This window comes from Oncorhynchus masou, chromosome 1 (genome assembly GCF_036934945.1).
Source record: "Oncorhynchus masou masou isolate Uvic2021 chromosome 1, UVic_Omas_1.1, whole genome shotgun sequence".
In the NCBI taxonomy this organism is placed as follows: Eukaryota; Metazoa; Chordata; class Actinopteri; order Salmoniformes; family Salmonidae; genus Oncorhynchus; species Oncorhynchus masou.
The window spans coordinates 57,781,117-57,804,954 of NC_088212.1; the positions used below are offsets into that span (position 1 = coordinate 57,781,117).

Consider the following 23,838-nt stretch of genomic DNA (forward strand, 5'->3'; position numbering starts at 1 on the left):
CAATTCATCAACAGCCAAATTGTCTCTAATTTATGTCAGTCATTTGAATGATCCGACCATAATCGTACCTTTACCCAGAGAGTCACTGTACTTGCAAGAGACACTTAAAACCGCATCTGTATCATGAAGCCCTAATTGTGGTCTAACAAATACATGAATAGCGTTCCTACATACAGCACCACAGGTGCATAATAACCAAACAAACATCACAAGAGGATGAACACACACAGTGCTCCCCATGGACATACTGTACAGTATACCACTGCAGCATAGACTCCACATCCTTATTGGGGAAAACCTATTATATCCCTGTGTGTTTACTAATGGTAGAAACAGTTGTGCTGCAATCAGTGGCTCATCTCCTACTACACTGTTGAGCAGGGATCATTAAAGAGGGAAATAAAGACCAGAACCCCAGGATGTGTTTGTGTTCTCTGGTCTCTTTTAATTGCCTGCGTTGTGTAAATTACATGATCAAACATGTCTACACGGGTCTATAGAAGGACCTTGTAAATGGCCGGACCTCGTATAGCAGCACTACCAACAGCAACGATGCACATGGCTTCTTTCCTGCAGAAAGCTGCATTTTTAAGCTGCATTTGAATATCTGGCATCTCTCACATGTGTTGGCAGCGTGAGAAAAATGTTTTCTGATTTGCCCACAGGCAGGCTTCCGAGGTGAAGAGGCAGCTTCCTCGCTCTGTACGTATTGACGAGAACCCTGAAATCTTCCTCAATCAATTTTGTTTTTTCTTTTCCTACAATATTACATGTTCTGCTTCGATGAAAATCCTATTTAAGTCTGCTTGTTTAACTCGGAAGTGAACTTTCTTTATCCACATTTCAGTTTTACTGGTGATTTCCCTCCTAGCCAAAACAGCCGATCGATGGTGGCTAACTGCGTTCAGTTTGACATTTGAATCAGAGCAAACAATGATCATCAGCCATTTTGGGTGATCAACTGTTTTTGGGATTAGTCATTCAGTCTACCCTTTCTTTGATGATGACCATTAAATATGTGTTTCAACTACAGTCTACAGGTTTGTACTGATAGCCACCTTTTTACCTCGACCAAATACCATTTGAGTGGAAAAGTGGTCGCTTGCCCCACAAGTGGAGTACGGTCTAGCGCAGTTCTGTTGGTCATTGTGTGGTCAAAGTGACCTCTTTAGCAACAGAAGGCACTGGGACCAGTTGGGTAGCCTAATCAACCCATGAAAGCCTAATTGAACAGCGGCGTTCTAACAGCAGCCTGTCAAACTTGGCTGTTACCCAGATGTCTCACCGTCTCTGGCTGTCTGATTTCTCAAGTTTAGTGGTCATCCCACACCAAAATATCTCACATTCCATTGTCTTCCATTGTCCTGGTTTCGGGGGATTTGGGTACCACTTGTTGTGGTTGTTTTCTATCGTGGGATTGATTTTTCAGCCCCGTAATTCAATTTTGCAAGCCTGGCTGTTGCAGCCTTTCTGTTTTATTATATAGAATAACATCGTGAAAAATAATGCAATGTAACTTTTTTTTAATCAAGCATGCTGTGCTATAAGCAGCTTTGCTTCGGAGCAGGGACGTGTTGTTGCTGATGAAACTGAAATGAGATCAGGACAGCGAGAGATAGTGGCCTTGTTTGGGAAATAGTCTCATAAAATAATAACTTTCCCCCTCTTGGTCCTAATACTGTCGATATTATTTCTTTATCTATCTCCTGAAAGTTTGACCCAACTCCCACCATGTATTCTGCTCTTGGCAGCTTTTCTTGGATTGTATTCTTGAACTTCCTTTCAGATTCACAGCTAGTGTGCTGGGGGTCTAAAATGTAAGCTTTTCACGTGCCAAATACTCTAATGGTACAGGTAGGAATTATAAATCAAATCAAAATAAATCAAATCAAATTGTATTTGTCACATGCGCCGAATACAATAGTTGTAGACCTTACAGTGAAATGCTTACTTACAAGCCCTTTACCAACAATGTAGTTTTAAGAAAAACACCAACATAAAAACAAGTAAGGGATAAGAAAAACAAAGTAACCTGGTATTTGCTGCTAATGAAATAACTGATCCATACTTATAAGCGTTGTCGGTGCACAAATGTACAGCTTCATGAGAGACCTGTTGAGTCCAGATAAACCAGGAGAAAAGTCATTCATAGATTCAGTCGAGCTATTAAAAAATCACTTCAACCCTAAACTCAGTGAGAGAGTACAATGATTCAGGTTTGATTCACGCATGAGAAAACCTATCGAATCAGTGGGTGGAATATGTGGCTGAGTTGAAAAAACTAGCATTGGGCTGTAACTATGGGAATACATTATCGCAAATGCTAAGCGAATGGCTGGTGTGTGGGATTAACGATGACAGGATTCAAATACACTTGTTATCAGAGCCTAATCTCATGTTTGAGAATGCACTCAAACTGGCCCAGGCCATGGAGTCTGCGAATAGAAATGCACTGGATTTACAGGCAAGGGGCGCAACTGCGTGCCATACAGTAAAAGATAGCCGCTCTGAGCGCGTTGAATTTTAAATAACGGAAAGCCAATAGAGACTTATCGTTGCAAAGGCAAACACGCAGCGTATGAAAGGTGAAAGGTGTTATGCATGGGGGATAATAGGCCACATTGTGAGGGCGTGCTGCAATAAAAAAAGAACGGACAGCAAACCGAATACCTCCAGACGCTCTAATCACGTGATAGAAAGTACGCAGAGCAAGCATTCTCAGTGTACAGGGGGCGAATATGCAGAAGGCGACGCCTTTCATTGTGGAAATGGGAATAAATGGATTGAAGGTACCGTTTGAACTCGACACAGGATGTCGTGTCACGCTGATGAACAGGTCTCAATTTTCTTTTCTTTTTTACCTTTATTTTACTAGGCAAGTCAGTTAAGAACAAATTCTTATTTTCAATGACGACCTAGGAACAGTGGGTTAACTGCCTGTTCAGGGGCAGAACGACAGATTTGTACCTTGTCAGCTCGGGGATTTGAACTTGCAACCTTTCGGTTACTAGTCCAACGCTCTAACCACTAGGCTACCCTGCCTCCCCGGAAAAATGTTGAAGTGCGTCAACTGAGTGACACCCCCATTAAACTCAAAACGTACACACGGGAGAAGATCACTGTGATTTGGAGTTGCTGATGTTCACGTGGATATCAAGGACAAAAGACAAGTCTACCTCTCTTAGTAGTGGAAGGTACTGGCCCCAGCTTACTAGGAAGAGGTTCTATATGCCAAGATCAGTTCCATATGCCATGAAGCCGAAAGTGGATGTGGAAATTGACAGACTCTTAGCAGATGATATAATTATACCTGTCAAGTTTTCTGAGTGGGCAGCACCAGTTGTTCCTATGCTAAAACCAGATGGTTCAATCCGATTATGCGGTGACTATAAACTGACTGTAAATAGAGTTTCCTCTCTGGAGAAGTACCCCTTACCCAAAGTGGAGGATTTGCTTTCAACGTTAACCGGAGGGCAACAGTTCACAAAACTGGACATGAGTCACGGATATCAGCAAGTGCTAATGGATAAAGCTTCACAGAAGTACCTGACCATAAACACCCACAGAGAGATGTTTACCTATAAACTTCCAAAGAACAATGGAGGGAATTCTGCAGGGGATACCCAAGGTAGGGGTTTACCTCGATGACATTCTTGTCACGGGACTCACAAAGGAGGAACATCTCAGAAACTTAGAGGAAGTTTTGACGTGGATGAATGATGCCGATCTCCGGCTGAAGAGGAGCAAGTGTACACTGTTAGCTGATGAAGTGCAGTACCTGGGTCCAAGGTGGATGCCAAGGGGTTACACACTGTCAAAGCTAAAGTGAGGGCTGTTGTGGAAGCTCCAGCTCCGACAAACGTTACAGAGCTGAAAGCCTATCTAGGCTTACTGAATTATTATTTATAATCGCTTCCTCCCGAACCTCTCTACCCTCTTAGCTCCTCTACATCAACTGTTAAGGAAGGATGTGGAGAATGGTGCAGAGAAACCTATTGGGTTCATGTCAAGAACATTGTCGCCAGCGGAGAAAAAAAGTACTCTCAGCTGGACAAGGAACGACTGGCTGTCATATTCGGAATACAGAGATTCCACAAGTGTTTATACATAAGCCTCTGATCTCTCTGTTCCATGAACAAAAGCCAGTACCACAAATGGTCTCTCCAAGAGTTCAATGTTGGGCTGTGTGGCTCAGGACCTACGAGTACAGAATAATTTACAAACCAGGTAGATACCATGGGAATGCTGATGCTCTGAGTCGGCTGCCCGTTCCAGAAATCATCATTCAGGAAGAAGAAAATGACCAGGTTTTGATGATCGATGTGTTGGATGATGCACCGGTGAACACAGCCCAAATCAGACAATGGACTTTATAGGATGTGACGTTATCACACAAGTGCATGAATTTATCCTGAAAGGATGGTCTACAGTGACAGAGCCTCAGATCACGCCTTACTACACTCGCAGCTTGGTATTGAGTGTTCTAGATGGATGTGTTCTGTGGGGTTCAAGAGTAGTTATCCCACCAGAAGGGCGGGGTATGCTACTGAAGTTGTTGCATCAGTCGCATCCAGGCATGTCGAGAATGAAATGGATAGCGAGGTCATATGTCTGGTGGCCAAAGATGGCCCACGATGTGGAAAATGAGGTTAGCCGGTGTGCAGAATGTCAGAGTAACAGGAAGTCACCCCCCACTCCACCGCGCCATTACGGAAAAACCATTGACACGACTACATGTGGACTACGCTTGACCTTCCCTAGGAAAAATGTTCCTTGTGGATTCCAGCTACCATTGAGGATTGCTCAGGACAAGTATCCTATACTGTGATCATCGGAAGTAGACAAAGACTAAGGAGACACGTGGATCAGATCTGAGCTCGAATTCCAGTTCCATCCGGGGAGCTGAATCAATTCTTAAACGAACAGGACAGGACATTGGAACGTTCCCCAGAGTTGCAGTTGGACAAACCACCTGAGACCAACATGCTCAACTTCCTGAGACCATCAGTCCGGAACAACCCCCTCCTGTGAAGTCTCCACAAAAGGACTTTGTTTCACCATCAAGGGGTGAAGATCTGGTGGCACCAGCTACACCACCTCTGAGACGCTCTATTAGAGAGAGACGTCCGCCAGACTTTTTCAGATCAGATGTTTGAAAAAATGTAAATAAGAAAATAGCTCAAAGGAATTAAGTTGGGTTATTAGCTTTAAGAGGGGGGGGGGGGTGTAGTAACCTGGGATATTTATGTTTACCAATAGATGACAGTATTGACTCAAGACAGGGTTTGCTTTCCACTATCCATAGCTATTTCTGATGTTTGCCTGTATAACTGATTAAGAAAGCTTCAGGTAGCTTAAGCCAGGTGCATTAGAGAATGTAATTCTAAGTTACAATTAAATACTAAACCGTACTTATGTCTCATTAGTCATCAATCTAAGAAGCCTCTAAGGATACTACAAGCAGTAAATAACAATAGCGGGGCTATATACAGGGGGTGCTGGTTCAGAGTCAATGGGCCAATGTGCTGGGGGCACCGGTGTTGAGGTAATTATGTACATGCAGGTAGGGTTATTAAAGTGGGTGTGCATAGATAATAACAGAGTAGCAGCGGTGTGGGGGGTGCAAATACTCTGGGTAGCCATTTGATTAGCTGTTCAGGAGTCTTATGGCTTGGGGGTAGAAGCTGTTTAGAAGCCTCTTGGACCTAGACTTGACTCTCCGGTACTGCTTGCCGTGCAGTAGCAGAGAGAACAGTCTATGACTAGGGTGGCTGGAGCCTTTGACAATTTTTAGGACCTTCCTCTGACACCGCCTGGTATAGAGATCCTGGATGGCAGGAAGCTTGGCCCCGGCGATGTACTGGGCCTTACGCATTACCCTCTGTAGTGCCTTGCGGTCAGAGTCCGAGCAGTTGCCATACCAGGCAGTGATGCAACCATGCTCTTGATGGTGCAGCCGTAGAACCTTTTGAGAATCTGAGGACCCATGCCAAATCTTTTCAGTCTCCTGAGGGAGAATAGGTTTTGTCGTGCCCTCTTCTCGACTGTCTTGATGTGTTTGGATCATGTTAGTTTGTTGGTGATGTGGAGACCAAGGAACTTGAAGCTCTCAACCTGCTCCACTACAGCCCCGTCATTGAGAGTGGGGGCGTGCTTGGTCCTCCTTTTCCTGAAGTCCACAATCATCTCCTTTGTCTTGATCACGTTGAGGGAGAGGTTGTTGTCCTTGCACCACACGGTCAGGTCTCTGACCTCCCTATAGGCTGTCTCGTCGTTGTCGGTGATCACTGTTGTTTCATCGGCAAACTTAATGATTGTGTTTGAGTTGTGCCTGGCCGTGCAGTCATGAGTGAACAGGGAGTACAGGACGGGACACCTACACCACCCGATGTTACAGGAAGGCCATAAAGATCATCAAGGACATCAACCACCCGAGCCACTGCCTGTTCACCCCGCTATCATCCAGAAGGCGAGGTCAGTACAGGTGCATCAAAGCTGGGTCCGAGAGACTGAAAAACAGCTTCTATCTCAAGGCCATCAGACTGTTAAACAGCCACCACTAACATTGAGTGGCTGCTGCCAACACACTGACACTGACTCAACTCCAGCCACTTTAATAATGGGAATTGATGGGAAATGATGTAAATATATCACTAGCCACTTTAAACAATGCTACCTTATATAATGTTACTTACCCTACATTATTAATCTCATATGCATACGTATATACTGTACTCTATATCATCGAATGCATCCTTATGTAATACATGTATCACTAGTCACTTTAACTATGCCACTTTGTTTACATACTCATCTCATATGTATATACTGTACTCGATACCATCTACTGTATCTTGCCTATGCTGCTCTGTACCATCACTCATTCATATATCCTTATGTACATATTCTTTATCCCCTTACACTGTGTATAAGACAGTAGTTTAGGAATTGTTAGTTAGATTACTTGTTGGTTATTACTGCATTGTCGGAACTAGAAGCACAAGCATTTCGCTACACTCGCATTAACATCTGCTAACCATATCTATGTGACAAATAAAATTTGATTTGATTTGAGTACAGGACGGGACTGAGCACGCAGCCCTAAGTGGCCCCCGTGTTGAGGATCAGAGTGGAGGATGTGTTGTTACCTACCCTTACCACCTGACGGCGGCCCGTCAGGAAGTCTAGGATCCAGTTTCAGAGGGAGGTCTTGATTCCCAGGGTCCTTAGCTTAGTGATGAGCTTTGAGGGCACTATGGTGTTGAATGCTGAGCTGTAGTCAATGAATAGCATTCCCAGATAGGTGTTCCTTTTGTCCAGGTGGGAAAGGGGAGCGTGGAGTGCAATAGAGATTGCATCATCTGTAGATCTGTTGGTGCGCTATGCAAATTGGAATGGGTCTAAGGTTTCCAGGGATGATGATGGTGGTGATGTGAGCCATGACCGGCCTTTCAAAGCATTTCATGGCTACAGACGTGAGTGCTTCTGGTCGGTAGTCATTTAGGCAGGTTACCTTAGTGTTCTTGGGCACAGGGTCTATGGTGGTCTGCTTAAAACATGTTGGTATTACAGACTCAGACAGTGAGAGGTTTAAAATGTCAGTGAAGACACTTGCCAGTTGGTCAGTGCATGCTCGGAGTACACGTCCTGGTAATCCGTCTGCCCCAGCGGCCTTGTGAATGTTGACCTGTTTAAAGGTCTTACATCTGCTGCGGTGAGCGTGAACACACAATCATCCGGACCAGCTGATGCTCTCATGCATGTTTCATGCATGTACCTGAGGAAATCTATCCTCAAATTGATTATCTCGCTCTTGCTCACTTTACACGGTGGATTTCTTACATTTGAAGCAGAAAATGTAGGGACTTGTAAACCAGATGCACACTCATGATATCCAGCACCTTCTCTCTCTCTAGTACTGTATGTGTATCATCATCATCATCATCATCATCCATCATCATCACACACACACATTGATATCCCATAAAAGCCTCTAACTGTAATGAGGTGGAGTGGTTCTGTGCCCGCCGGAGTTTGGAACAGCTGGAGGAGAACTGGCCAGTCACACAGAGACTGCTGGGTAAAGGAGCCCTGAGGAAGAGCTCTCATTATCCCTTTTATGGAGGCATTTTAATACCTTTGGCAAAACAGTTGATGCTTCAGCTCTGGCGCATTCTAGTCCCAAACATCTTTGTCCAAACTGTCTCTATTCCAGTTCTTAGTGTTGTTCTAAGTGTGTTAAGGAGTTTCTAGCAAATCTGCACTCACTACAGCTGGATGTGGTACTGTACTTGCTAATGAACTTCATCTGCTACATATTATCCAAGACAGTGATGAATAAGCAAGCAGTTCCCATTACCCAATTTCTGTCTCAGACACAGGTTTGAGTCAAAATAACAGATGCATAACTTATGCATGTGTCTGTTTAATCTTCCTGGTGATATTTGCCGAGCTCAATTATAACACCCGGATTTACACGTACACACAAACACACTTTAGGTTGGAGAGGCTGGAGCAGAGGGCAGCCGCAGTGCCCGATGAGCAGTTTAGTTGCTTTAAGTTCCTTGCTCAAGGGAACATCAACGGTAGGTGGCACCTGAAGTATTGATGCCAGCAACCCTCTGGTTGCAAGACTTACTCCCTGCCATCAGCCACGCTGAAGAAGCATCTCATGCATATGAGAGAAGACATGGATTGTCTTCCTCCTTTGGGGATTTCAGCAGGTCTCTTCTTCTGCCTGGTGTGCTTACTGTAAAGAGCCAAGGTAAAGCAGACAATCTGACAGGATTTGAAAGCAGTACCATGTCAGGGGCCGCCGTTCCAGCGATTTAAGTGTCATGCATTCAATTTGTCTCTCAGATTATATTATTTTTGCCTGAGGGAGTGAGTGAAAAAAAATATCCCCTCTTTCTCTCTCTCTCATCCATTTTTCCTTTCAGCACACCAGTCCATCAACTGCACTGGCTTACACACCAGAATATGGTCTTTGGAAATATACACATACTGTTTATCTACCCACTGGCGTGAGAACAGTCCTTATAAGATATCTACTTTTATGCTATTGAAATTAATATCTTCCCAGTTTAATGCCTGCCAGCAGTTTTCCTAAATCCATGGTAACTACCCCAAAAAGAGTGCCATTGCTCAGTTTCTTATCAAGTATCTCATTTCCCTGTATCACACTTATTTTGATAAACGGTTGTAGCGGAAGGGTCGTTAAGTGTACATGATTTATCAGTGTCTCTCACAGGCTGCTGATTCGCTGACTCTGCTGCCTGTCCACTGATGCTGGGGATTAATGGAACATGGAAACTATTTTCCTCATTTCCTTCTAAGATGTAGCTGATGGACACATTTGAATGGTGCTGTCTTCACAGAAACCAACTCCTTGACTATATCTAGCTATTCGATGTAACCTTGGTTTATGGAGCAGCTTGCATTCTCCCAACACTCAGGCCACATTACCATGTGGGTGTGACTTAAAGACATGCTCAGCAACTTTGGCGACGACTAAATATTTTTTTTAACCTCTCGTTTAGGGCTGAATGTGACAATGTGTAGTTCATACATGCATAACTTATGAGCAGAACTACTGTTTTATCTAAATTAGCCACACAATCCCGATTTTGTTTGAAAGCGACTGTTTTTCTGGAAACTGTGCTGTGCCCTTTTCCCTACATTTTCCCCTACGTGGGCCAGCCCCTTAGCAATTCGAATTCTAGCCAATGAGCTTCAGCCCCTCGTCATTTGAGTGTCAGCTAGCAAGATTCCCTCACAGCAAAGCAAGAGAGTGCAATGTCCGCCATTTTCGCGACCACTTTTGGCTCGTGAGCGCTACTTTCAGAACTACTGGATAACAATTATACAAAAGAGCCGGAGAATGTCTTTCAATCGAGTTTATAGTAGTAATAACACATGTAGTGTTTTTCATTACTGTGTTATCACATAGATCTACGTAGGCAAAGATAATACATTTTAAAAATACAATAAAAATATAAATGTAGAATCAAGGCAGGAAATAGCAGTAGTAGGCTAGGTGCTAAAAGGACTTTCCAGGTTCGGACTATAAGAAAGACAGTCTGTAGAAATGTGTTTTTAAGGCCCATTTTAAGGCCCAGTGATTGCACTGTTCAGATAAGGCTGCAGGAGGGCATGCGTTTTAAGATGGTTGATGGTTGAGAACAGGATTCTGAGGTTAGCCTCGTTGTTGTCAATCATGGTGGCGTAGAAGGCTGATCGTACTGCTTTTAGGGCAGCAGAATAGCTTGCTTTGGTGGTCTTTGTAGGCCAGTAGATGGGTCGTGAAGCTGTCCTTCCTCCCAACATTTCTCAAGCTTAAGGTCATGAGTCTTCGTTCTGCGCAGTTCATCAGTGAACCAGGGTGAAGAGTGTTGGAAAGTTACGGGAGCAATGATGTTCAGGGTATTACTCAGAGTGCGGTTGTACAGGTTGACCATGTCGTCAAGGGTCGCGAACTTGCGTCAGACTCAAAAGTGGGCTGGATGTGTTAAGTTTCCTTAAATTGCAGAATTGAATGGCCCCCATTGGGCAGTGGAGCAGAGTTGGAGCATTCAGACCGTGTCACAGACTTGTGGTCAGATATACCAATTTCGAGGACATCCCAAGTCAGAGGCAGGGACATCTCCAGTGATAATGTATTGTGTGTTGACGGTTGTGGGTGGGGAACATTTACATGTTGCACATGATTTAGACTGCAAGTTGAGGAAGTCAGCAGCCATAGAGCACTTGGGTGAGTCGACATGGATTTTAAAGTAACCCAAAATGATCATGTTGGAGAGGGTGGAGTATATAGAGGTGAATAGTTCACAGAACTCAGGAATAAATAAAAAACTGTGCTTGTCTGGAGGGGATTGGGGGCTGTAAACAAGGATAACAATTGAGAGGATTTGGTTGTTTACATTTAAAAGCAAGGCACTCAGACTGAAAATCAGCAACAGTCTGTGGGTTTTAAATTAAAGCACTGTTTATAATACAGTAAGGTCTCCACCACGGCCGTGGCTGTGTGCCTTTTCAATGTATTTATATCCCGGCGGCGCTGAAGCATTTACATTGTGAAAGTCCCCCTCTTTGTGCCATTTTTTTCAGTGATGCAGATAATGTCAAAATCATTGTCTGAGATCGTCACACAAAAGAGGCGACTTGTTAAGGATTGAAGATTGTAGAGTGCACGACGTCTGAAAACATTGGTGGAAACACTTTCATTTCATTTTGGTTGGTCCTCTGCCCTCTGTATGGACTGTATTGGCTTGGGAGTGGGTGACGTAGTTTGCCTGAGGGTCAGCCTGCAGAAATGGCCCTTTATCACCTAACTCCGGTACTCTCATTGTGATTGCATACAATAGACTTTAGTTTGTTAATTAGTCTCCTACCGCCTCATCGTTCTCACCATGTTGTCCGTAGGAGCCCGTATTGAAAGAGGCTGTTCTTCTGAGGATTTCTTCTGTATAGTAAATGAAGGTTGCTGCCATTTCAGAATCTTTTCATCCAGCCATCGGTCGAGGAGACGAGGATCTAGAAAGATCGAGTTAGGCTGGTATTTGAATCCAAACAATTTGCAGGTTCTAGCCAAATATGTTAACTAATTTAACGTTGATGATAAAAAAAATAACAATTATTATGTTCTATACTTGATAAGCTATCAAAAAATCGAAATGTTTCTCTTTAATTACTTGTTACTTATCTTTTATTCTTATCCATATTTTTTTTAAACTGCATTGTTGGTTAGGCGCTCGTAAGTAAGCATGTCACTTAGGTCTACACCTGTTTTATTCGGCGCATGTGTCTAATAACATTTTGATTTGATTTGTTAAAAACAATGCGCTTAAACACTAAACAAATAATGATGGTTCATTTTGCAGGATTAATATACCAAGGCTACCTCTAGGTGCCATGGCAACCATGGAACTCCAGTGCCATTCTGTCTCTGCTTCATAAGATTTAATCCAATCCTGCTGGACAGGAATGTTTTCGATATGAATTTGAAGGTCTTCAGGTTATTTTATGGTTCAACACCAATTGAACAGACACTTATTGGTAAGATTCTCAGACCAGAGCAGTATTATGAAAACGATCTCAACTGTTCCACTGCAATTATATAAATTGTATTTATACTCTACCCCGAAGATAGCCGGAGTGCATGCCCTGAATTGATTTTTTTTATCAGATTAAATCATAATTGTGGATGCATCCAGGTCTGACAGCCTCCCTCAGTCAACATGAGGGACTACAGATTTGTCATCTTAATGCTGGGGACCATTGTGAGGAATCTGCTTGTACTGTACATCCTTTTTTGATTGGTTTGAAATACTGTAACTTATTGAAAGCTTTAGCATATCCTGCTGTATAGGTCTGACATGACGAATGGAACATTGTAACTTGACGTTTTTAGTTCTCTGATTTAACATACAAATATGACCAAATGATGAAACATGAGCAACAACATGACAATAATGATTCATTGTACAATGTCCCTCTCTCTTTCCTTCTCTTTGTTTATTTCTCTCCCTCTCTCTCTCTACTTCATCTCTCCCCTCTAGAGATGCCAAGTCAGACGGAGACGGCCCCGCTGAGCACAGTGAGCCCATATTTGCTGTCAACAACAATCGAGGCAATGGTACCGGTGGGAGCCGCGATGGAGAGCGACCAGGGTGAGAATTGGCTGGGGCAGGCCTTTGAGGATGGTGTGTGTGAGAACACTAGTTAGGCATATGTGGCTTTCAGAGAAGGGGGATGTGCAAGTAGTTTTAATTTTTTTCTTCAATGGAGATATGAAAGTCTCCTGTCTGTCAGGCATTCTCTGAACTGTGTTCACACGCTAGTTCTGTGTGTTGACATTGGACTCTCCCCTTTTGCTCACAACAATACCTTTATTTTCAACAAAATGCAATGCCAACGCTAGTCTCATACACACACACTTACATCCATGTGGCCTTTATCAACATGTGCCATGTGGCTGTGTTTTGCAGGAGCAGCAGGGCCCCCTTGAGGTCTGAAAGGGACATGAGACTTATGAACGCCATCGGTCTCCAGCCCCGTCACCCTACCCCCGTTGTGACCTCACAAGGCACACAGACACCCGTCCTACGTCTTCAGAATGCCGAAACACAGACTGACCAAGAGCCACAGGTTCCCAGCACCTCCCGGGCCTCCCAAGCAACAAACAGTACATCTATCTATACCCATCTCGCTCTCCCCCCAATCCCTCCAGTATTTACCCTCTCTGCTAGATCTACAATGCCTTTGGAAAGTATTCAGACCCTTTGACTTTATACACATTTTGTTACTTTACAGACTTACTCTAAAATGGATGAAATAAATAAAAATCCTTAGCAATCTACACACATTATTACCCCATAATGAAGAAGTCAAAACAGGCTTTTCAAATGTTTTGCTAATTTATACAAATAGAAAAAACAGAAATACTTTATTTACGTAAGTATTCAGACTATTTGCTATGATATGTGAAATTGGGCTCAGGTGCACCCTTTTTCCATTGATCATCCTTGAGATGTTTCTACAACTTGGAGTCCACCTGTGGTAAATTCAATTGATTGGACATGATTTAGAAAGGTCCACACCTGTCTATTTCAAGTCCCATGGTTGGCAGTGCATGTCAGAGCAAAAACCAAACCATGAGGTTGAAGGAGTTGTCCATAGAGCTCCAAGACAGGATAGTATCTAGGCATAGATCTGGGGAAGGGTAACAAAAAAATGTATGCAGCATTGAAGGTCCCCAAAAACACAGTGGCCTCCATCATTCTTAAATGGAAGAAGTTTGGAACCACCAAGACTCTTCCCAAGAGCTGGTCACCTGGCCAAACTGAGCAATTGGGGGAGTAGGGCCTTGGTCAGGGAGGTGACCAAGAACCCGATGGTCACTCAGACAGAGCTCTAGAGTTCTTCTGTGGAGATGGGAGAACCTTCCAGAAGGACAACCATCTCTGCAGCACTCCACCAATCAGGCCTTTATGGTAGAGTGGCCAGACGGAAGCCACTCAGTAAAAGGCACATGACAGCCCGCTTGGAGTTTGCCAAAAGGCACATAAAGACTCTCAGACCATGAGAAATAACATTCTCTGGTCTAATGAAACCAAGATTGAACTCTTTGGCCTGAATGCCAAGCATCACGTCTGGAGGAATCCTGGCACCATCTCTACTGTGAAGTATGGTGGTGGCAAGCGTCATGCTGTGGGAATGTGTTTCAGTGGCAGGGACTGGGAGACTAGTCAGAGAGATCCTTGATGAAAACTTGCTCCAGAGTGCACAGGACCTCAGACTAGGGTGAAGGTTCAACTTCCTACAGGTCTACGACCCTAAGCGCACAGCCAAGACAACGCAGGAGTGGCTTCGTGACAAGTCTCTGAATGTCCTTGAGTGGCCCAGCCAGAGCCCAAACTTGATCCCCGTCAGACATCTCTGGAAATAGCTGTGCAGCGATGCTCCCCATCCAACCTGACAGAGCTTGAGAGGATCTGCAGAGAAGAATGGGAGAAACTCCCCAAATACAGGTGTGCCAAGCTTGTAGCGTCATAACCAAGAAGTCTCGAGGCTGTAATCGCTGCCCAAGGTGCTTTAACAAAGTACTGAGTAATGTGTCTGAATACTTATGTAAATGTGATATTTCAGTGTTTTATTTTAAATGAATTAGCAAAAAAATCTAAAAACCTCTTTTTGCTTTGTCATTATGGGGTATTGTGGGTGGATTGAGGAAAATGTTTAGAATAAGGCTGTAACCTAATAAAATGTGGAAAAAGTCAAGGGGTCTGAATTACTTTCCAAAGGCAGTGTACATCGTTTTCATAATACTGAGCTGTTCAACTATGTAATGTCTTAACGGGTAAGTCTGGTTAAATCGCCATCAAATGAATCCCAGAACTATTTAATATTCTAAACACAATATGCAGAGAGCCCAAGGCACCCCTCAGGCATATTGTAAGGACTTTCACAAATGAGTAATTGACACATTTTCAGGATGATACTTTCATTAATTGAGCGAGTGAACCGTGGAAATAGGGTTCCATTTTACTGCACAACACAACAGTACTTTTACAATGGCTGCTTTTTTTTTCATTAATGGGGAATTTGTTCCTTGTTGCTGTCAGGAAATACAACCTGGCAAATTAGTAGCGTCATAATTTAATTAACTTTTTATGGAATCCTTTTCATTTGCCATTTAAGACTGATTGCAATCAGTGAACAACCTCCTTGACCTCATTCCATACAGAGCTAGTTAGAGGTACATTTCACAATTTTTCAACTTCATATTCATAATCTCCAGCACCATCCCAACATCAACACACTGTATGTGAAAGTGGTGTTTCTATATTTTGGGGTCAAAAAAGAGGAAGATGGTGTGTTTCCAATGACATCATCAACCAATTAGTAGGCAATGCCTTCTCATAATTGGTTAAATTCACATGATGCACATCAATGATGTCATTGGAAATGCGTATACTTCCTCTCTTTACTACAAAACAGAAATGCGGCATTTTCACACATGTTGGGGTGGTGGTGGAGATAATCAATGTGAAGTAAAGAAAAAAAAGAGGTGAAATTGCCATTTTAAGACACCAACCCCTTAATTGCCCTTTGTTCCTAAGTCAGGTGAAGTGGATAATTTACTTGTCTGTTGTCCCAGTGGTAATATAGCAATACCAATTACCCCCCATCTCTGCATTAACTGTCTTAGTAACAGATCACAGAAATAGATGTTGTGATATTGGGTCTCGTCCAAAACCCGTCTCTTGGGGCACTGAAATATAATTTTCATTACTCTATCTTCATGTTTCCCAGTGGCACATCTGGGAACGTGAGTGCTATCAGAGAAAATAAGACCTGCATAGTACACTTTTGTGTCTCTGGGCTTTATAAGGTTCTATCTAAAGGGGTTTAGACTCAATTTCATAGAAGTCAATATCCACAAACAGAGCACCAGAGTCCATTTTGGCTCAGCTGGAATGTTGTACACAATACATTATGTTGCGAGAGCATTAGCACAACTCCATTATACTAATTACAAATGAATGATTGAAACAATAAACACCTGGCGAGAAATCGAAAACGGGCTCTCATGCCCAGCCTTTGCAATCAAGGCCCTTTCACCTTTCATCCAATCGGATCCAGCACTTACCATTTATCTCTGTTTCTACTCCCCTATTGTTGTTGTTAATGTACCAATGACTGGTATAATGATTATATAGCATAGCAATGGGATAGAGAGACACTGTGCTGTATGTAGGAGTGTACTAACTGTACCTCACTTGAAACCAGTTCTGACAGTGTGTGTGTGTTCATTCTGCCATGGTCCTCATCATACAGGTTGAGCTATGAGAGGATTCTCTGACAGGTGTCCAGGAGTTAGATGGTAATAAAGGTTGATTGCTTTGACTCCAACCCGCCGCCCTTCAAAAGTTGACTGCTCAGACTCCACATTTCTCCAGTGAAAATGTGCCTATTTCTTGAAGACTTGACTCTTTTTTTTAAATGTATTTTTTTTTAGCTTTATTTAACCTTTTTGTTTAACTAGGCATGTCAGTTAAGAATTCTTATTAGTTGCAGTGCCTTAGACCGCTGCACCACTCGGAAGCACAAATATATAAGAAACACTGAAGAAGGTGAAAGACTAAGAGATCTACTTCCTTACTCAAACCTGAAGTTAGGTTTCATAATATCTAATATTATCTGATATATAAATTCAGCAAAAAAAGAAACGTCCGCTCAGTGTCAACTGTTTTATTTTCAGCAAATGTAACGTGTAAATATTTGTATGAACATAAGATTCAACAACTGAGACATAAACTGAAATAAGTTCCACAGACATGTGACTAACAGAAATTGAATAATGTGTCCCTGAACAAAGGGGGGGGGGGGTCAAAATAAAAAGTAACAGTCAGTATCTGGTGTGGCCACCAGCTGCATTAAGTACAGCAGTGCATCTCCTCATGGACCGCACCAGATTTGCCAGTTCTTGCTGTGAGATGTTACCCCACTCTTCCACCAAGACACCTGCAAGGATATTTCTGGGGGGAATGGCCCTAGCCCTCACCCTCCGATCCAACAGGTCCCAGATGTGCTCAATGGGATTGAGATCCGGGCTCTTCGCTGGCCATGGCAGAACACTGACATTCCTGTCTTGCAGGAAATCACGCACAGAACGAACAGTATGGCTGGTGGCATTTTCATGTCAGGTTGAGCCTGCAGGAAGGGTACCACATGAGGGAGGAGGATGTCTTCCCTGTAACGCACTGAGAATGCCTGCAATGACAACAAGCTCAGTCCGATGATTGCTGTGACACACTGCCCCAGACCATGACTGACCCTCCGCCTCCAAATCGATCCCGCTCCAGAGTACAGGCCTGGGTGTAACGCTCATTCCAACAATGATAAATTTGAATCCGACAATCACCCCTGGTGAGACAGAACCGCGACTCGTCAGTGAAGAGTACTTTTTGCCAGTCTTGTCTGATCCAGCGACGTTTGGTTTTTGTGCCCATAGGCGATGTTGTTGGCGGTGATGTCTGGTGAGGACCTGCTTTACAACAGACCTACAAGCCCTTAGTCCAGCCTCTCTCAGCCTCTCGCGGACAGTCTGAGCACTGATGGAGGGACTGTTCGTTCCTGGTGTAACTCGGTCAGTTGTTGTTGCCATCCTGTACCTGTCCCGCAGGTGTGATGTTCGGCTGTACTGATCCTGTGCAGGTGTTGTTAAACGTGGTCTGCCACTACGAGGACAATCAGCTGCCCGTCCTGTCTCCCTGTAGCACTGTCTTAGGCGTCTCACAGTACGGACATCTGCAGTCCTCATGCCTCCTTGCAGCATGCTTAAGGCACGTTCATGCAGATGATCAGGGACCCTGGGCATCTTTCTTTTGGTGTTTTTCAGAGTCAGTAGAAAGGCCTCTTTAGTGTGCTAAGTTTTCATAACTGTGACCTTAATGGCCCACCGTCTGTAAGCTGTTAGTGTCTTAACAACCGTTCCACAGGTGCATGTTCATTAATTGTTTATGGTTCATTGAACAAGCATATGAAACAGTTGTTAAACCCTTTACAATGAAGATCTGTGAAGTTATTTGGAATTTTCTGAATTATCTTTGAAAGACAGGGTCCAGAAAAAGGGACGTTTCTTTTTTTGCTGAGTTTATTATCCAAGCAGTTTTCAGAATGGTAGATGGACGTATTGTATGCAAGTTGTGTATTTGCCAATTTTCCCCTAAAATGATGGAGGTACAAAACACCACTAACAGGATTCTTAATATTACTCATCACATAGAAAAGGCTTTTAATGATTAAAACCTGAATTTATTCATCATAATAATATTGCTGTGGGTGAAAAATAACTAGGTCAAAATCATTACATCATAAATATTCCCCAACAATTGGACAACTTTGCAATTGCGTTTGCGCTGTTATACAATGAGCCTGGTGCAAAGGGAAGTTATATTTACGTATCATTCGGATCTGAATCATCCATCCTCATACTGTGGGCTGGCTGGTTTGACTAATCGGCATCTCCATGGCTGTGATGCCTTAAGTGACTCTTCAGCCGCCCTCTCCAGCGCATGGCTGATGGAGTGTTGCCGTTGGGAGAGAGAGAGCAGGCATTGGGAACGCGCCTCCGCACATCGCATTGAATTCGTAACGGCACACTCCTCAGGCCCAACTCTTGTTCAGCAAGTTGTATTCAAGCATTGCTCGACGTGTTCATTTGAAATGGATTAGCAGCACTGTTGTGAGAAGATGATCGCATGTTATGATTATAGAGTCACTACACACCTACAGTATTTATGCCTTGGCAGTCGAGCCTTTGTACTTCAAATAACACCTGGCTCAAAGAACACTCGGCATGACTCTTGCCTAGTGTCTTACATCCACTTTTGTGTATGCCTAATGTGTCATTTTAGTTAAGTAATTCTGATTTAGCGTATTCCCGAAAGCCCGCTGTATTGAAGGATCCCCAAAAAAGAATCCAACCAGCACCTCTGTTACACCCACCCACCTGGCAAAGTGTCTTTAGCCAATCTTCTGTTTGAGTTGAGTCCCCTCCAGCCAGCCAGACACCCTGCGTTTTGTTTAGAGGAGAGTGTTAAATACAAGGTGACACTTCCCACATGCTTTCATTAAGGCAGCGACACACCTCGGAGAGCCCTAATGTCCCGCTGGGGTCATGTAAATCAGCCGCCCTCAATCTGGCAGGACAGTGATAAAGCTAAAGCACCTGAGTTGCATTATTAGGCCAAGTTATAATTGATCCCACGAAGAGAGAGAGAGAGGGGAGAGCCAGGGACACTATAGGAAATGCTCAGCGCTTGTCCTCCTGATGTACCTATAGAGGCCGTGTCGTTACGGAGGCGACTTTCCCTCAACACCTTCGGTATTTATGGGCCACGCTTGGGAGATGACACAGGGCAGAGCAATAAAGGAGAAGCTCTCTTACTCCACGTAAAGATGATTTAAACAGAGCCTCCCGCTGTTCGATGGGGATATGGAGAATAGACTAGATATTTGACTAATCAACAGTAGCAATAGAGGATGCCCAGGACTTAGCATTTACTATCAGGGTCCTCAAGAAACCCCTCCAGTTTAATGACTGGAAACTTTGTTTATTGAAAAGTATGTAATAATTACACAGGTTATACATGTGAGGGATTTTACATTTTATGGTTTGAATGAGAATCATCTTAGATCTGAAACTTCCCCGTACAGTTTTTGTAATGTACATTGTTTATTTCTTTGTGGTTAACCAACCAAGGTTTGTCTGTCATCTACTTATTAAGAGGAAGCGTCATTAAGATATATGGGTGGAATCCATCACTTGAAGACATCACTTTCAAGGCAAAAATATTAAATGGATTTGTGTCTGTCAAGCTACTGTGGGAAAACCTCCACTCTAAAAAGGTTCTGCAGTTCAGTGTGCAGGTGGACAGGTGACTGACACAGAGAGTGCTACTCTCACAGCCTCTGGCCTTGTGGTGTCAAACAGTCAGAATGCCACCCACTGACAGGTCTTATATCCAATTCCCTGATGCCATACGAGTTTCAGTATAATCCCCTAGCCTTGTCAGTCTCTGGTTTGATTGGATCTAGAGGTGAAAATAGTCATGCCAATGTTCACCTTTTGATGTCACAATCAGATATCCATTATTTTGGTGGTGTGAGAATACATTTTACTAGTCCAATTTTACATATGATGGACGTTGTAGCGTTTTATTCTACACACTCCTCGCCCACTCTCCTCACCGGGAGACGGGCAGCCACCCAATGCAGGCTTTCATCTCTCCACCTCGCAGATGGAGCAACAAAATACTGCACTAATCCGATTCCTCTCCCCCTCACTGAGACTAAACATTTCTTTAGGAAGCATGTTTGAGGGATATGGTTCCACATAGAATAGGTTTCTCCTAAATTCTATTTACTCAGAGTAAATCTATATTTTTACAAATATATCATTGTACAGAGTACTACACTCAGTACCGATCTCCAGTATCTCTTTGAGGTATGTTTTTTTTGGTACAGATCACCTTGAAGAATTCCCTTAATTCACAATGAGCTTGTTTTTGGAGGATTTTAATGAGTTTGAATGTTTACCTGGGACAGTTGTAATCTGACTGGATGTAGTTTTTCTCTTACATAATGAACATAAGATTCTGTTGGTGTCACCAAGTCACACATGTTTTCTGAAGTACACTGCTCCAAAAAATAAACGGAACACTAAAATAACACATCCTAGATCTAAATGAATGAAATATTCTTATTAAATACTTTTTTCTTTACATAGTTGAATGTGCTGACAACAAAATCACACAAAAATGTTCAATGGAAATCAAATTTATCAACCCATGGAGGTCTGGATTTGGAGTCACACTCAAAATTAAAGTGGAAAACCACACTACAAGCTGATCCAACTTTGATGTAACGTCCTTAAAACAAGTCAAAATGAGGCTCAGTAGTGTGTGTGGCCTCCACGTGCCTGTATGACCTCCCTACAACACCTGGGCATGCTCCTGATGAGGTGGCGGATGGTCTCCTGAGGGATCTCCTCCCAGACCTGGACTAAAGCATCCAGCAACTCCTGGACAGTCTGTGGTGCAACGTGGCGTGGTGGATGGAGCGAGACATGATGTCCCAGATGTGCTCAATTGGATTCAGGTCTGGGGAACGGGCAGGCCAGTCCATAGCATCAATGCCTTCCTCTTGCAGGAACTGCTGACACACTCCAGCCACATAAGGTCTAGCATTGTCTTGCATTAGGAGGAACCCAGGCCAACCGCACCAGCATATGGTCTCACAAGGGGTCTGAGGATCTCATCTCAGTACCTAATGGCAGTCAGGCTACCTCTGACGAGCACATGGAGGGCTGTGCGGCCCCCCAAAGAAATGCCACCCCACACCATGACTGACTCACCGCCAAATCGGTCATGCTGGAGGAGGTTGCAGGCAGCAGAACGTTCTCCAACGGCGTCTCAAGACTCTGTCACGTCTGTCACGTGCTCAGTGTGAACCTGCTTTCATCTGTGAAGAGCATAGGGCGCCAGTGGCGAATTTGCCAATCTTGGTGTTCTCTGGCAAATGCCAAACGTCCTGCACGGTGTTGGGCTGTAAGCACAACCCCCGCCTGTGGACGTCGGGCCCTCATACCACGCTCATAGAGTCTGTTTCTGACTGTTTGAGCAGACACATGCACATTTGTGGCCTGCTGGAGGTCATTTTGCAGGGCTGTGGCAGTGCTCCTCCTGCTCCTCCTTGCACTAAGGCGGAGGTAGCGTTCCTGCTGCTGGGTTTTTGCCCTCCTACGGCCTCCTCCACGTCTCCTGATGTACTGGCCTGTACCCTGGTAGCACCTCCATGCTCTGGACACTATGCTGACAGACACAGCAAACCTTCTTGCCACAGCTCGCATTGATGTGCCATCCTGGATGAGCTGCACTTCCTGAGCCACTTGTGTGGGTTGTAGACTCCGTCTCATGCTACCACTAGAGTGAAAGCACCGCCAGCATTCAAAAGTGACCAAAATATCAGCCAGGAAGCATAGGACCTAAGAAGTGGTCTGTGGTTCCCACCTGCAGAACCACTCCTTTACTGGGGGTGTCTTGCTAATTACCTATAATTTCCACCTGTTGTCTATTCCATTTGCACAACAGCATGTGAAATTTATTGTCAATCAGTGTTGCTTCCAAAGTGGACAGTTTGATTTCACAGAAGTGTGATTGACTTGGAGTTACATTGTGTTGTTTAAGTGTTCCCTTTATTTTTCGAGCAGTGTATATAAAATTGAAGTAGATGCATCTTCTCTCCCGGCGAACAAGGTCTCAACACATGCTGTGTTTTATTTTCTTCCTCTCCAAGTCGGTGGACACATAAGGGACCTTCATCCAGGCAGCAGCACAGAAATGGTGCCTGAGACGCCCCCGCACACACTGCAGGAGGATGGCGAGTCAGCCGAGGCCTTCACAGAGGCCAGCATCACCTTGGCTAACCCAGGTAACCTCATCCGGTCGTCCTCCTCCACACCTGATTCTCAGTGTAAATAGACTCAATTTGACTGGCATTTTTGTGGGATCATTTATATGCCACAAAATAGTGTTAAAAGTCAAGACAACCTTTGCCTGAGAGCAAAATAGCTGACAAATAGGAGACATAATGTAGCTCCAGGTGAGCCAAAGAAAACCCGCATCATGAGGTCTTCTCAGTTCTATATCTATGATCACAACACCATTCTACCACCACCATCATTAGCAAGACCATTCAGTCCACGGGAGTGGTTGACTGTGATAAATGAGTTTGGTCCTCGTCTGAGGAGATGATCAGTACTCACTGTCTCCTTATCTCTGGGTTGGAGGAAATGGGGGGGGGGGGCTCCTTCTTCATATTCCCCCCCTTCCTCATATTCCCCCCTTCATTAATGGCCTCTACCTTGTAGGGGCAGCAGACCATTATTATGGCTGGGATTATTACAGCCTAGTTGTCGACGTACGCACACACGTGTACGATAATTTGTGGTCTATAGACCACAAGTTATCGTAATTTGTGTATTGAATACAGTAGCCATAAACTGTGGAGTGGATGTGACTGTTGCCAGCAAACATGGTGTGAAAAATAAAGGTGGTGATTATGATTTTGTACATAGTAAGCAGTAGCTCTTTTTGAATGTTTTTCCAATGTACAGTAGTAGCCTCATCCATAAGAATAATATAACTGCCAGGGCCACTGTCCTGCTGGCACACCCAGTGGTATTCTGCTGATTAACGGTATAATACCATTGTTCATAAACCTTTATGGTTGCTTGGAGCCCAATTCAAATGAAGAACAACATGCATACAGCCTGTTTTTACTCCTCCAAATTGACACATTTCGTTCTCCAACTATTTAAGTGCCTGACAAACAGATGCAGTTACCTCCTGTTTTCAGTAGAAAGGACAGCCATAAGTACAATGTTTTTGTTTTTTTAAAGTACTATGTTCATATCCCGAATGCCTGAAGTTTTAGATGCTTAAGATGCCGTGTTTCCACCTTACAGTACTGCCATTTTTTTCCCCCTCTGTGTGCTTCTGACTGTGGCTTTGTTTTTAACACAAATGACATTATGAATTTCTTTGCGGAGTCCCAGGAGAGTTCGTGACTGACGGATAACACACAGCACTCTGATCTGTCAGTCTGGCTTCTCCATGCATCGCTAGAGGACCGCCTCCTGACTCTCTCATTTTCATTCTCCGCATCACATTAAGTGCGATTGCAAAACATTTAGGCCGTTGACGTTCCCTCAGTAACCTTCATATACATTTTATTTTGCCTGTAGAGGAATATAAAAAATGTATGTATGGG

At 43.7% G+C, this 23,838-nt stretch overlaps 1 protein-coding gene across 2 annotated transcripts in view; it reads left to right on the forward strand.

Annotated features, from left to right (window-relative positions):
* The window catches only part of LOC135546876 (activating molecule in BECN1-regulated autophagy protein 1A-like), a 103,597-nt gene that overhangs the window by 71,815 nt on the left and 7,944 nt on the right, over window positions 1–23,838 (forward strand). For both annotated transcript variants that reach the window (XM_064975441.1, XM_064975448.1), the window contains 3 exons: window positions 12,558–12,668; window positions 12,987–13,183; window positions 22,363–22,497. In XM_064975441.1, coding sequence (XP_064831513.1) covers window positions 12,558–12,668; window positions 12,987–13,183; window positions 22,363–22,497 — 443 coding nt within the window. The remainder of the gene's footprint in view (window positions 1–12,557; window positions 12,669–12,986; window positions 13,184–22,362; window positions 22,498–23,838) is intronic.